Genomic DNA, 14,456 nt, shown 5'->3' with positions numbered 1-14,456 from the left:
GAGTACATTGCCAGGTTCATATTCCAGCCCACTACTTACTAGCTTTGTAATCTTGGGAAAGTTATACATGTAACTCAGGGTTGTTATAAGGACGAAATTAGTTAATACACGTCGATGCCTAGAAGAATGCCTGCTGCCTAGTAAGAAAGTAATAAGTGAGCCGGTATTATTAGGCAGTATCACTAAACCTATTGGTTGCCTCATCTGTAAAATGGGGACAACGTTTGCCTTACCTATACCCCAAAGGAAAGGAATATGCATGAAAGGGCTTACAAAGGTGTGCACATTGCTAAGAAATACACCATGCATTACCTTTTTACTATACCTATAAATGAGGCTCAGCCTTGCCCAGTGCAGGCGTGGGAATCCCTAGGAGGAGGAAGACAGTGGCGACTAGAACTGGTCCTCTTTTCTTCCAAGGGTCACTTGGCCGTATTGCTGTTCTTAGAATTTGGTGAGTTTTTCTTATGAAATTTTTAAACATTCAGAAGAGTTGAGGAAACAGTATCATGAACACCCAAGTACGCTTATCTAGATTTAATAATTGTTAACATTCATCTTGGTGAGTGTTCTTGGCAGAGACGTGGGAATGGAATGTGGCAGAGAGGCAGTAAGGAAATAGGGCAAGTAAGACCCAGTCAGAGGTAGGTGGTTCCCTTTTAGATAGGGCCCCAAAGAAGGGGGTTTTGTGCGGGATAGCTTGTTATAGATGATGCATTTTCACCAACTTAAGGAAAGTGACATTATAAGCTGAAACACAGAAATTACTTTCTTATTTATAAGGTTTTCATTTACTGTTATTTTAAGGTTTTATTATTTTTTTTGTTATTTTTAAGCTTTTTATACATGAACATATTCATGTATTGCTCGTGTAATTGAAAATTAAGAATGTCTAAAGAGACTTTCAACGTGGAAATGTCTCTGTCATAAAGAATTCAGGAAATGAAACTGTGGCTCTGTGAGAAGCCCAGTAAAATCACGGTAATAAAAAGAAATGTTGGTCACTAAAAATGAAAAGTTTGAGGAGCAGAAACATTCAGAGTCAAAGAAAGTATGTGCCAATTATAAAGGGCTCTTTTCTGTTGAAGCGTTTAAAAGGGCGTCTAAGACATATTGCCCCATTTCTCAGCGTTAGCTCTTACTGCATGCAAATGCAAAGGCTTCTACCCTGGAAAGGATGCCTTACAACGTGAAAGCAACTAAACTTTGCTTTAAAATTCTATTATTCAGACCCTTGATTAATTTAAGCTGACATTCCTCCTCAGTTGAGGCAAATCATCAAAGCTTTACTGTATTGAGAACCTTGAATTCAGCAACAAAGAGCGTGGGGTTTGGAGGGAAACGTGGAGGGGGGAGGTGCTGAGAGCTCTGAGGCCCGAAGAATGGAGGGGAGGGGGGGACGAGGGAGGAGAGGACTGGAGTCCTGAGAGGCAGAGGGGCGAGGAGAAGAGGTAGAGGAACCCAGAGAGACTATGGAGGTGGTTGGTAGACATAGGGAGAGGGACTGGAGGGCCCTTGGCTGCAAAGCTGCCCCGCGAGCCTCTGTTAATCGACATGGTAGAAACAAAATCAGCCTGCCCCTCTGCCCTCACAAATATTTCTCCAGAGTCAGGATGAGAAGGGAGATAGGGAATAGGGGAAGGGAAAACAATTCCCTGCTCTTCCTTCATTCAGTTGCCTCTTGAATCTCCTGCCTGTGGTGCCCCGCCCAGCAGCACAGGGCCTGGCAGGAAGTCGGCCCTCTGGGCCTGGACCCCCTAGCACCCTCCGACCCCACCCCCCCATCATCGGTCCCATATGGCCCAGTGACACCTTCACCCCAGGCTGCCAGCAGGGCTCTCTCTTCCTTTCTGGTGTGATTTACTGTAGGATGTACGAAGTGGGATGTACTAGGTGGGAATATGTTGGATGCATCGTTGAGGCATCAGACAAGAAAGGATCTTTGAAACGTGAGGACATCAGCCACGGGCTTTTATTGAGCATCTACGATTTCTAAGAGAATAAAGTAAGATCTGTAAGGTAAACTTTAAAGCCTAAGGGAAAACTGGGTTTTTTCAATGTGTAACTTAAGTAAAATACTAATTTTGAAAAACAAGATACAGTAGTCCCCCCCTTATCCGTGGTTTCACGTTCTATGGTTTCAGCTACCCACGGTCAACCATGGCCAGAAAATATTAAAAGGAAAATTCCAGAAATAAACAGTTCATAAGTTTTAAATTGCATGCCGTTCTGACTAGTGTGATGAAAACTTGCACTGTCCAGCTCCATCCGGACTTGGACGTGAATCATCCCTCTGTCCAGCGTATCTATGCTGTATACGCTACCTGCCCATTTGTCTCTTAGTAACCTTCTGGGTTATCGGATTGACTGTATCACCATGCTTGTGTTCATGTGACCCTAATTTTACTTAATAATGGCCCCAAAGTGGAAGAGTAGTGATGCTGGCAATTCGGATGTGCCAAAGAGGAGCCGTAAATTGCTTCCTTGGAGCGAAAAGGTGAAAGCTCTCAACTTAATAAGGAAAGAAAAAGTATGCTATATATAGAGTTCAGTACTATCTGTGGTTCAGGCACTGGGGGTCTTGAAACACATCCCCCGCAGATTAGGGAGGACTACTGTAGTCCCAGATGGTCTTTTCCCTGCGTCAAAAGAGTCGTCAAGGATACAAGAGAGCCACGTGGACACCATGGAACAGACAGATCCTGGTACCCAGCAATCCACCGAGACCAACTCAGAGGAGGCTATAGGACTTCAATTTCCAGACTGCCACCTTCCAGCTCTGTGACCTCAGCGAACCCCTGTGACCTCCCTGAGTTACAATTCCCCAGTGTGTAAAATGGGAACAGAAATAGTCTGTCCGGTCTTCAGCCCAAGGGACCCATGAGGGTGACCGTGTTGGTGAACGGATGGTTTTCCAACCTTCACTGCAGTCTGCACCTGGGTTACTACATTGACCTGTCCTCCAGCTTTAAGACAGATCAGATCGTGCTATTCCTCTGCTCGAAACTCTGAAGTGACTCCCTTTTCACTCAGGCTGAAAGCAAAGTCCCTCCCCTGTCCTTAAAGCCCCACGTGCTGTCCCATCTCATGGTCCACCCACCCCCACCCCCGCCTCGCTCACCTGCTGCAGCCACCTGGGTCTCCGTGCTCTTCCTCCCCTCAGGGCCTTTGCACCTCAGAACGCTTTGTTGGAATGCTTCTTCCCCAGACAGTCCCATAGCTGAAGCCCACACCTCCTTCCCCAGATATTACCACGACTCCCTCACTGCTGAGTTTTTGCTAAAATGTCATCTTCTCCATGAGACCTACCCAGTTTAAATTGCAGCCCGCTCTCCTTACCCCCATCCTGCTCGACTTTGACTTTCCCAAAGCACTCATCACCAAGCAACATAATAAATAACTCATTATGTTTACCATTCGTTGTGTGTGTCTTCCTCGCTACAGTATAAGCCCTGGAGGGCAGGCATCTTTGATTTTTCAGTGATGTGTCCTCAGGCACGTTAAGGACCCTCAATAAATAGGTGGATCTTTCTTAGAGGTCCAGAATATAAAACAGACCAAGAAGGGCTGCTCCAGTTGAAGGGAATATGACCTCAAAATCTCCTCCAGCATCCCTGCAGGCTCTCCATGGAATAACTCTTGCTCTGATGAGGAGGTCTGAAAACTACTGACATCCCCTCCTATGTAAAACCAGCGTTGAAGATACAAATCGCCATGTAATGTCAAGTCCAAAGGCCTGGCACAGTGGTTGGTACGAGCAGGCGCCGGATTGGTAGGGGTTATAAGGGGATTGGGGGGCAGCGGGGAGAAAAGGATCCCAGGACTGGATCTTTGCTGTCATTCAGGTCTAAGCTTAACCTTCACCACTCAGCCAAGCCTTACCTGTCTATCCTTCCTTTGTTTCACACGGCATAACTGTGTGACTGGAAAACAGATTTTTAAGGACGTTTGTTGAGTATCTACCACGTGCTGGGCAGTGTCTGCACTCAGCTCGCTGCATAAGTGATCTCACAAAACTGTCAGCCCTCTCACCACTGTCACTGTGGTACCTCATACCAGGCCTGGCACATATAAGGTGCTCAATAAATGCTCACTTATTTCCCTAACAACCCTCTGGGGCAGGTACTATTAACCCCATTTTCCAAGTGAGGGACCCAGGTTCAGGTTTAGGTAGCTTGCTTCAGGTCATACAACTAGTGAGTGGCAGAGCAAGGATTTCAGTTCTCCTTAGACAAGCTCCAGTCACACTGGTTCTGAGAGGGAATTCGGGTTAGACCATCCCTCCAGGCTCCCCTCAAGCAGATCTGTCTCGTGGCCACACCAGAGGATGAGGCGAGAGGTATTTCTTTCCTTCTTGGCTTTCTCTTCTCCATCTGGGTTCATGTCCTCCCTTTGTACAGTTGGCTCACCTGGAGGGGTCTCCTGCCACCTGTTGATTAATGGGCCTGCCTTTCCCACCTTCCCTGGCTGGGTAACCCCAGAGCTAGCAGTGGTTCATCTTGAATCATAAATCAAGTTTGGAAAGACATCGCAAGCTTGTGCTCAGAATCTCCCTAGAATTCAAATTCTTTTTGAGGGTCATTTGCTTATGAGTAGAACGATGGATTTCATGTCTCTCCCTTTAAGAAAAATCTGGATGGTATCTGCTGGTTTCCCCCTGCCCCTAGTTAGTCCATCTGATACAGCTAGAATTCCCCCAAGGACCCCACACTCAGTTTCCACTCTGGCAACACTAAGGTAAAGCTCCAATCATGTCATCTCTTTATATAAACAGAAATTATTTGTAACTAGCATGTTCACTGTGCTTTCCACATACCCATTCTTAGCTGGGTCTTTCTTTCTTAGCCATGCCAGCTCTTAGGAAAAGGCTAGAGTAGTTCTTCAGTTGTGTGGGACTGCCCTGTGTACTGGAGGACATTCGTCCTTCCTGTCTCATCCACAAAATGCCAGGTGCATCCCCCAGTAACTGCAAGAAGCAGGAGGGCCTGTAGACAATATTCTAAGCACCCCTCACTGAAACCACCAGTGATGGTATTTCGGAAAGATGGTGCACTGGAGGCAGATACTAGGTTCTGCTATTGGTGAGGGGGTCGGTCTACCCCCAGGGGCACCTCCTTTCTCCCAGCGTAAGTTGCTTCCTACCCTTGGACATGATGAACATTTATTTTAATCTCTGATTCCTCCCATATAAAAATGTAGACAGTGGGAAGGGGAGGAGAAAGTACTGAAGTTTTCCCTGGGCCTATATCCTGTTCTTTGAAATGATTTTGGACTCTTTTTCAAGTTAATGATTGAGAGAGTTTACTAGATGTAAGTCACTAAGCCCAGCGATCAGAGTCTGGGATAAAAGAGAGAAACAGGGACAGAAACAAATGGATTCACCAGGACCCAAACACTGGGCTGTACCCAGTGGGGCTTCCCCACTTGCAGCCCACATCAGTCCTGACTTGCTGTGGATCCCTGAGTTCCACTCCTCTCCTGCCCAACAGGGCATGGCGAGTTCTCTCTAGTTTCTAAAATATCAACAGATATCCTGGCCAGAGTCAGGATCTTCCAGTAGTGCAGGGGTTCTATATAACTCCCTAGACCCTGAAAGCGAGTAACTATCACGAACCATCTAGAGAGGCTGTCAGATGAATCAGTGTGTCGGTTCCTCTTGTCCTGCTTCTTGTTTCTCCTGGGCACGATTTACCACACATGCCAGTGCCCCGGCTCACAGGCCATCTATTCCAGCCCTGCATCCCACCCGCCCATCTTGCTGGGGCAGTGCTCTGTGCAGCTCTCAGCACATCCTGTTTGTTCAGTCTCCTTTGTCTCCCACTGGAGCAATAGGGAGAGAGGATTCCTCTGAGTCCGTTTGCTTTGGGCTTTGAAATCAGATCCTGGCACACCTGATTACACTCAATAGCTGGAAATGGTAAGGATGTCCGATGGGCAGAGGGCTCTTGTTTTAAGCTGTGCACACCAGGAAGGCAGGGGCTGGGTCTCCTCCTTGGGTCGGCTTTGGAAGGGGCAGGATGCTCTGGCAGGAAAAGCAAACAGTATAACTGAAGGGAAATTCACTTGAAAAAGAACGCAGAGCATGACCATCAAGAGGCATATAAACTGTCCCTGAGGACACAAAATGGAGCTTGGATTCATTCCTCTCACCTCCTGCATCCCTAGTTGGGAAACATTCAGTTCCAGTAACCATCTGCCCAACAGCCAGGAGGGTCAAACCTCCCTGTCCTTCTTTCTTCTGTACAAGTGTTGCCACTGAGACCTTGGCAAAGGGAATAAAAACATAGCAACTTACATGCCACACAGTGGGAAGCTCAGCAGGCATTGGAACGTTAAAGGGCAGATCTAGTGCTTCCAAGAGCTCCTCAGCCTCCATGCACTGCAAGCTTTCCAACAGAGATGCTACCCCAATGCACTGGTCCAGTGGCTTGAAAAGTCATCAGGAAAATTTCACACATACAAAAAAGGCATGAGAAGCAACCTTGACCCACACCCAGCTTAAGAAATGAAAGATTATGGATGCAGTTAGAGCCTCCAACGCCCTCGCTGAACCCATCCTCTTCCCCACCTCTCCAGAGGTGACCGCTCAGCCATGCTGGGCATATCCTTATACTTTATACATCCCGGTGATGTGTGCGGCCCTCTTTGGGGTAATCGCTTAAACTTTCTGAGAGCCTCGCTGTCTTCATCTGTATAAAGGGGCTATTGAGAGGATTACAGGCAATAATTTATGATAAATATCTGGCTGTTGTTCTTACAACAAAGAAAAAGTCAGCAGAAAGAATTGGGTCAAATGCAAGGCTCTTCCTAGCCTGGCCCTGACCTGCCTGGACAGCCTCCCCTCCTCTCTGCAGCCCTCCCCAGCCTTCCAGAGGCCATGCTCCCCAGATAAGGCACCAGTTTTCATGGCTTTGGGCCAATGCAGCTGCTGTGCTTACCTGCCTGAAATGCTCGTCGCCTGTTTCAGTCTTCTTCAACTCTGGGCTTAGATGTCACCAACTCCTGGAGGCCTCTCCCATCACCTCAGGCACGGACTCCCGGTGCTCCCATGGTTCTCTGTCTTTGAGCACTTGTAATCTGCGCATGACATTCCCAATATGCCCACCCCACTTTCTCACTGAGCTGCAGAAGCAGCAAGGCCAGGGACTAGGTCTCCTCTGACCGCTCCAGCCAGTGGCCAGCCCATTGCCTGCTGGCACAGGGCAGGCCCATGCTGAGTGAGTGAGTGAGTGGGGGCATGAATGAATGACAGTTCAGTCATCAGACTTACAACTTTCTGCCCCAGTTAACATGGAGAAGTCCCCAGTTCTCCTTATAGGCATTTTTCTCCTCTAAGTCCCAAATCGCCTCTGTCCTGGAAGCACAAAACTAAAAGGTCTCTTTGTATTTCTCAAAGTTGGAGCAAATATAATAGGAGCATGAACTTTCTACCTTCATAACTTCAACAAACAACAGCTTTAAAGAGAGCCCTGGACGGGCTTTATGCAGGCCTTAAACGTGTTTTTCTCGGTGTCCTGCCACTTTTGTTCTTTTTCTTCTTTGCAGCCTGTAGAAATTCTTAAAGACAGAGAAATACACAAGCCCATTCGTCTTGCTTAGAAAATCCATTTTACCACCACAAAACCCAAATATTGGGAAACAAGAGCCTGGCTATTAAGGTGTTCTCACCTGCACCCATTGTTCTCTGCCAAAACGTTTGGTTGCTACTGTGTAGATTCAGCTTTAGTCATGGAATTTTAGAGGGTGTGTCTGAGGAGTGGAATCGAGCAAGCCTGGCGGTAATCAGCGCCATAAGCCGACTGGGTGTCCTGGCACTGAAAATGGGCACACAGGTCTGCCCAGGAAGGAAGCATGAAGTGAGCATGAGAGCAGGGGTTGGGTGGGGTATGTGTTTGGAACACAAAGGTCAGCCTTGAGTTTTTTTTACTCTCTTTTTTCCCACATTTAAAATTTTTATCAAGGTGAAATTCACATAATATAGCCGTTTTAAAGTGAACGATTAAGTGGCAATTAGAACATTCACCATGTTGTGTGCAAGCACCACCTCTTTCTAGTTCCAAAACCATTTCATCACCCTGAAAGGAAACCCCATACCCATTAGGCGGTTCTCCCCAATCACCCTTCCTCTCAGCTCCTAGAAGACCCCAGTCTGTGTTCTGTCTCTCTGGATATACCTAGTCCAGATATTTTATGTAAATAGAGTCATATATTACATGACCTTTTGTGGTTGGCTTCTTTCACTAGCATGTTTTTTAGGTTCACCCACGTTGTAGCGTGTATCAATACTTCATTCCTTTTGGTGGCTGTGTAATATTCCATTGTATGGATATACCACCTTTTGTTTATCCATTCGTCCACTGATGGACATTTGGGCTGTTTCTACCTTTTGGCTATTGTGAATAGTGCTGGTATGAATTTGTGTGTACATGTATTTATGTGAATGCCTGTTTTCAGTTCTTTGGGGTATATACCTGGAAGTGGAATTGCTGGATCATATAGTAATCCTATGTTTAACTTTCTGAGGAGCTGCCACACTGTTTTCCACAGTGGCTGAACCATTTTACATTCCCACCAGCAATGGAAGAGCACAGGTCAGATTTCGTTCTTCTGGGAGTCACATTCTAAAGTGGTACGAGGCCCTTCCAGGTCTAAAGGGCCATTTTCGGTGTACACAGAACTCACAGTCTATGTGTGAAGATATAAATTCTGTACAAACCTGTGGACAGGGAAAGCGGAGAAGTTGGAGCCCTCGGTAGACAAGTTGAAGGATGGTTCGGAAAGTAATGGACTTTACCTGGCTCCTTGCCGCGCTATCCTTAGCTAAACAAGGAACACACTGAAGGATTTCATTGTCTACCATGGCTTCTTTTCACTTCTTTCCAGTTTGTCTTCACTCCTGCTTTATTCTCAAGACTGTAGGGTCGCAGTGACTTTTCCACCCTTGACCAGATGCCAGTAAACATGTGGGACTCTGTTAGCTTGTGATCCAGCGTTTTAGAGCTCCCACATTTGTGAACGCTGAACGCTACACACGCCACTCGCCAACATCTGCAAGCCAGAAATAGGAGGAATACCTTGAAAGAGAGAGCTGCAAAAGCAGAGTTATTAATAGTAGCTGTTGAGAAGAAAGGAAAGCCATCAACAGAGCCCTGCTGAATTAGGCTCTTCAGAGGGAAAGGGCGCAGAACTGGTTTCTTTCTGGAAACCACCTAGAAGGAACCAAGGCCTGTGTTAAATCTACATATCAGTATTATTTGATTGGAAGAATAAAAAGTACTCTAGGGTTATCATCTTCTCTCACAGTCTGGCACTAGTGGGGGAAGGCCTTCCTGAGAGGGCTGGGGAACACCTGGGATGGCACCCTTTCTGTTAGACACAGATCTTCATGGCTGAAGAAGGGTCTGGAAGAGGAAATGGAGAAGAGGGATCGGGGAGTAGGGCCAGAGGAGGCCTCAGAGAAAAGAGACGAACAGAGTCTCCTCGGTGTTTTCTGTGAGTGCGGGGCCTTGGCAGGACGGCAAGGAGAAGAGAAGTGGAAGGGCCAGAGCACTGGGAGAATTAGTGCTTCCTGAGACTTGGCAGGAAGGAGACTCATCACACCGTACGGAAGGAGGTCCTCGCAGCTCGCTCATAAGCCTCAGAGGCGCAGCGGGCTTGAAACAGGAGGCCCCAGGACGCAGGTCTGAATTGAGCTCTGCCACTGGACGCCGTGAGGGAGTTGGTCTCAGCTTTTCACAGGGCAGGTGGAACTTGTCCTTACTACCTGCCAGTAAATAAAGAATGAACAGCCAGATTATCTTTCAAAGATGGACCAGACTCCCTTTTTGGGGTCAAATGGAGAGCTGGTGATGTCAGCCTGGAGAGGAGTGAGCCTTCTCCCCAGCCACAGGTGAGATCTCTTAAATTTTTGGTCATAATCCAACAGGACATTTGGCAGGGTTAGTGGGTGTGGTGGGCTAAACGGTGCCCCCCCCGCCCCAAAAGATATGTCCACATCCTAATCCCTGGAACCCGTGAATGTGACCTTTGGGAAAAGGGTCTTTGCAGATGTAATTAAGTTAAAAATCTTGAGATGAGATCATTCCAGATTACCTAGGTGGGCTCTAAATCCGATGAGAAGTGTCTTTATAAGAGACACACAGAGAGAGACATGAAGAGGAGAAAGCCGTGTGAACATGGAGGCAGAGACTGGAGTGATGCTGCCATAAGCCAAGGAACACCTGGAGCCACCAGAAGCTGGCAGAGGCAAGGACATATCCTCCCCTGAGGGGCAGCACAGCCCTGCCGACCCCTTGATTCTGGACTTCTGGCCTCCAGAACTGTGAAAGAATGAATTTCTGTTGTTTTTTTAAGAAATTTTTTAAAATTTATTTATTTATTTATATTTATTTATCTTTGGCTGTGTTGGGTCTTCGTTGCTGCACGCGGGCTTTCTCTAGTTCCGGTGAGCGGGGGCTACTCTTCGTTGCGGTGCACAGGCTTCTCATTGCGGTGGCTTCTCTTGTTGCGGAGCACAGGCTCTAGGCACACGGGCTTCGGTAGTTGTGGCACTCAGGCTCAGTAGTTGTGGCTCGCAGGCTCTAGAGCACAGGCTCAGTAGCTGTGGCGCACGGGCTTAGTTGCTCCGCAGCATGTGGGATCTTCCCGGACCAGGGCTCGAACCCGTGTCCCCTGCATTGGCAGGCGGGTTCCCAACCACTGCACCACCAGGGAAGTCCTCAATTTCTGTTGTTTAAGCCACCAGGCTTGTGATCATTTGGTGCGGCAGCCCTGGGAAACTAATACAGTGGAGATGCCCAGAGAGAGGTAGGGACTGGAGAGCGGGAGAGTCTAGAGGTCTGTAAAACCAAGTTCAGTCCTGGATTTGCTATTGGCGTCTGTGGCGGACTGCATTAACTGTGTGCTGCGGGTCTGTTTCCTCTTGTTTTCCTCACATACTTGCTCCTTATGACTGAGCATGGGGCTCGTGGCTCACTCAGGGAGGTTACTCAGGATTCAAGCAGATCAGGTCAGACACTCCCGCCTGTTTGAAATGGTGGTAGTAGTAATGACCACACTCCTCCTGGAGGGTCTAACATATACTAGATATGTCTACATACATTATCTTGTTTGATCCTCAAAATAATTCTACAAGGTTGGTGTTCACATGCCCATCTTACAGATGAGGAAACTGAGGTTCTGAGAAGTTATATGGCCTGTTCAAGGGCATTCAGCAAATGAGCCCAGGTCTACCTATGCTCGATCCACAGCATTACAATAAGGCTCAAGCCCCGCAAAGACATTGGGTCCAGAGTCCCACAGCATCCCACAGCGCCCAGCTGGATGATGAAAGGGGATTTGTTTATTTTCTGAATATTAGCAGCACTGACACTACAGTTGGGTGATGGATGACTGAGATTAAGTTTGCTGAGAGAACCTGGTTAGACCCTGTTAACAGCAGAGGGATGGCCAAGTATGCACATTCGGGGGAAATATGGTCACAACTGAGACCGATCTTGGGCCTCTGGGCCCCAAGGCCCCAAGCTTTTCCTCTCTCACCTTGTTAGAGGAAGAGATGAAACCCCTAACTGGGTGGCCTCTGCCGAGTGAGAAACTGGACAGTCGACACACAGAGGACACATCCGCTTAGCTCCTTCCCCAGCCAGGACCAAGAAGAGAGGAAACCAGCTGAGAGATGGGCTCTAGAAAGGCCTGTCCTGAGCAGCCCAGCACGTCCGGGGCCCCCTCTCGCCTGGCTGGACTCGGGCAGGCTCCTTGTATCAGGAGTCCCTGTGCCTTTCACAGCGTCCCCATCAGAGTTTTAGGAGATCTAGGCTGATCCCCCTCTGGCTGTGGCTTAGGCCGAGCCGTGGCTAACACGTCAGCTGCCTCCCTGTCCTTCCAGCGCTCTTTGTTGGAGGGAGAGCTGGGGCACGGAGACAACCCAAGGACCTGCCAGATTTCCTCCCGTGCAGACCTCTGTGCGAGATAAAGTCAGGCAAGGCTGAGCCACAGGGCAGCAGCATAATAAATTCCTTCTGGCCTCCTCCCGGCCTCATTGTTCTATTGCAGGAGTTGTTTTGAGTACGATCGAAAGGAAGGAAGAGCCCTGTGCTATCAGGCTGGGGAAGAAGGATGCTCTCCTGACCGCTCCTGTTGCCCTTGGCCACCCTCATGTTAAATGTGAGGAAACCGAAGGGCAGTGTTGCAGCCTAACCCCGTCCGCGTGGTGAGACACATGGCCCTCTGTGAGGCAGCACCCCCGTCGGAACCCACTGACGGCCGCCGTGGTCGTCCAGCCCTGGTCCTTTCACCCCGGTCAGAGCGCTGGGAGGTCCGAGTCCAGGGTCAGCGGTGGCGTGGGGTGGGAGCCGGAAGAGAGCCCTGGAGTGGCCGCATTAGCTGTTATTTACCCCCTGGGCTGAGAACTGAGGCTGTAAGGCCACAACCCTTGGAAATCATAGGCCAGAAAAGGAACTTCCCGAGTTTGGCTGGCCTAGTGCCTGTGGCTCAAGAGAGCGAATAGCTCGAGCTCTCGGGAAACATAGTCAGCTTCAGGATTTGTGGCCTTCCCTCTGCTCTGCCCAGGTTCATGGGGCAGTGCTCGGCTTCAGGCCCCATGGCTAGATTCCTGTGGGGAACTGGAGCAGAAAGCATCGCCTTCCTTCAGCCCCGGACTACAGAGGCAGGGAGGGCGGAGCTGAGGGTTCCTCCTCACAGACTCGCAGGCTCAGGGAGTCATTTGACCCTCAGACACCTGCCCTGCCCTCATGCCCAGAGTCTGATTCACCAGGTGCCCGGCTGCAGCGGCCCGGTCACCTTTGTCTGGGCTGGAGGCCACGTCTGAGCCATCAGAAGAGCCTCAATGGGAGAGGGTGTCAATGTGCTTCCTCAGCCAGAAAGGTGGTTTGAGTTCGGCCAGAGCAGCCCAAGCAAACAAGCAGAAGGAATGGAATGGATTCTGTCAATGGAAGGATGGGGGCTGCTGGGAGATCACACGACAGCAAAATGAGAACCATTATCAGTCTCGTCCCAGCCCGAAGGAGGGAGAGCCTTTGAAGCCACAGACAGGCTGAACAGAACTTTCCACCTGAGAGACGCTGGAGATGGGAGGTCAGGCTTCATGCAGCCCCACAAAAGCTGATCAAAGCCTGCTGCAGAAGGGAGGAGGGGCACAGCTGCAGCCCCGCTCCCTCCACGGGGCCGCCCAGGGCTTTCTGAAGACAACCCGGCTGCCTTTGCAGGGGCCTGTGGGAAAACCCAGCACGGATGCACTGTGTAGCCAAACCCCCGAGCACTGCTGGGAGAGGGGAAAGTAAACCCCTCAGTCCTGAAAAGAAGAGGAAGGGAGTCAAAGCACACAGAAAATGCGAAGACCACCCACCTGATGAGCTCCTACCTTTCGGAAACAAATAACCGCTGGCTTCCCAGGCATACTTCTAAAGGAACAAACAGACTGAACGCGCCACCTCAAAGCTCTGTGCATCGGGGGACTTGTGGGAAGCCTGGCCCCTTGTAAGCATCAGAAGCTTAATTTAAAGGGTATTGACCTCTGCGGTGCCTATTCGAGGGTTTCCTTGCATCTGCTCTCCTCCCTGGCAACGGAGAAACAGGAAAAAGCCTCCTTCAGGGAGGCACAGGGCCCTACGTGGACACCTTTACCGCGCTTCTCTCAGGCTGGACGGCGGTGTCTGCCGGGGACCATTCTTGGGGCATCTTCCAGGCTGGCTCCGGGCTGAGGGCACCTGTGTGGGTCCTGCCTCGACTGGTGCCTCTGGGACAGCCTAGCTCACCCTGCCTGGCCTCGCATGGCCTCCCTCCTGACTGGAGCTCGCCTTTGGGGGACTAGTGCATCAAGGAACCCACAGTTTGGTCTTTTCTGAAGGGTGTACAGCAGAGCAAAGTCATCTCCACTGTGCTCTCTTTCTCAAAAGACTGGGAAGGTTCTTTTCTCCTCCCTTGTGGGGATGGGTTTGGAGAGAGGGTGGAGGGGAATAGTAGTGTGGAGGCCTTGGAGTATTTGGGGGAAGGAGGGAATGTATGGAGGAAGTAGGTTGCCCAGGAGTGCTGGGGAAAACTGAGGTGAGAAAGTTCCAGAACCTCTGGTTTAACCAGCTGACCTTTTTTTCTAAAATGGATGAACAAGGACTAGACAGAGGGCCTCGGGGAGGAGAAACAGGCTGGAGGACAGCGGCATCTCCTCTCCCCACTTCTCCAGAGGCCGGATCCTGAAGCGGGGAATTACTGATCACCCACCCACTACTCACTAGGAGATCTATACCTTTTTATGACTTTGCCTGTGAGACGGATGGGATTTTCTCCATTTTACAAGTAGCAAAACAGAGATTCCAAGAGGTGACCGAGGCTGTCCTAGGACGTACGTGGAACTGTGGAGTGAGAACTCGCCCCAGGTGGCCTGGCTCCAGAGTTCATGACCTTCCCCGCTGTTTCTGGTCCTGCCCTGCCACTCAAGGCTA

General features: G+C 49.5%; 1 protein-coding gene across 1 annotated transcript in view; it reads left to right on the top strand.

Annotated features, from left to right (window-relative positions):
- The window catches only part of RAD51B (RAD51 paralog B), a 626,727-nt gene extending 614,515 nt beyond the window's left edge, over window positions 1-12,212 (top strand). The window contains exon 10 of the mRNA XM_065871664.1: window positions 12,052-12,212. Coding sequence (XP_065727736.1) covers window positions 12,052-12,212 — 161 coding nt within the window. The remainder of the gene's footprint in view (window positions 1-12,051) is intronic.
- Window positions 12,213-14,456: the final 2,244 nt, after the last annotated feature.

This window comes from Phocoena phocoena, chromosome 2 (genome assembly GCF_963924675.1).
Source record: "Phocoena phocoena chromosome 2, mPhoPho1.1, whole genome shotgun sequence".
Classification (NCBI taxonomy): domain Eukaryota; kingdom Metazoa; phylum Chordata; class Mammalia; order Artiodactyla; family Phocoenidae; genus Phocoena; species Phocoena phocoena.
The sequence above is the reverse complement of the archived record's forward strand: the minus strand, read 5'-3'. Positions and strand labels throughout refer to the sequence as shown.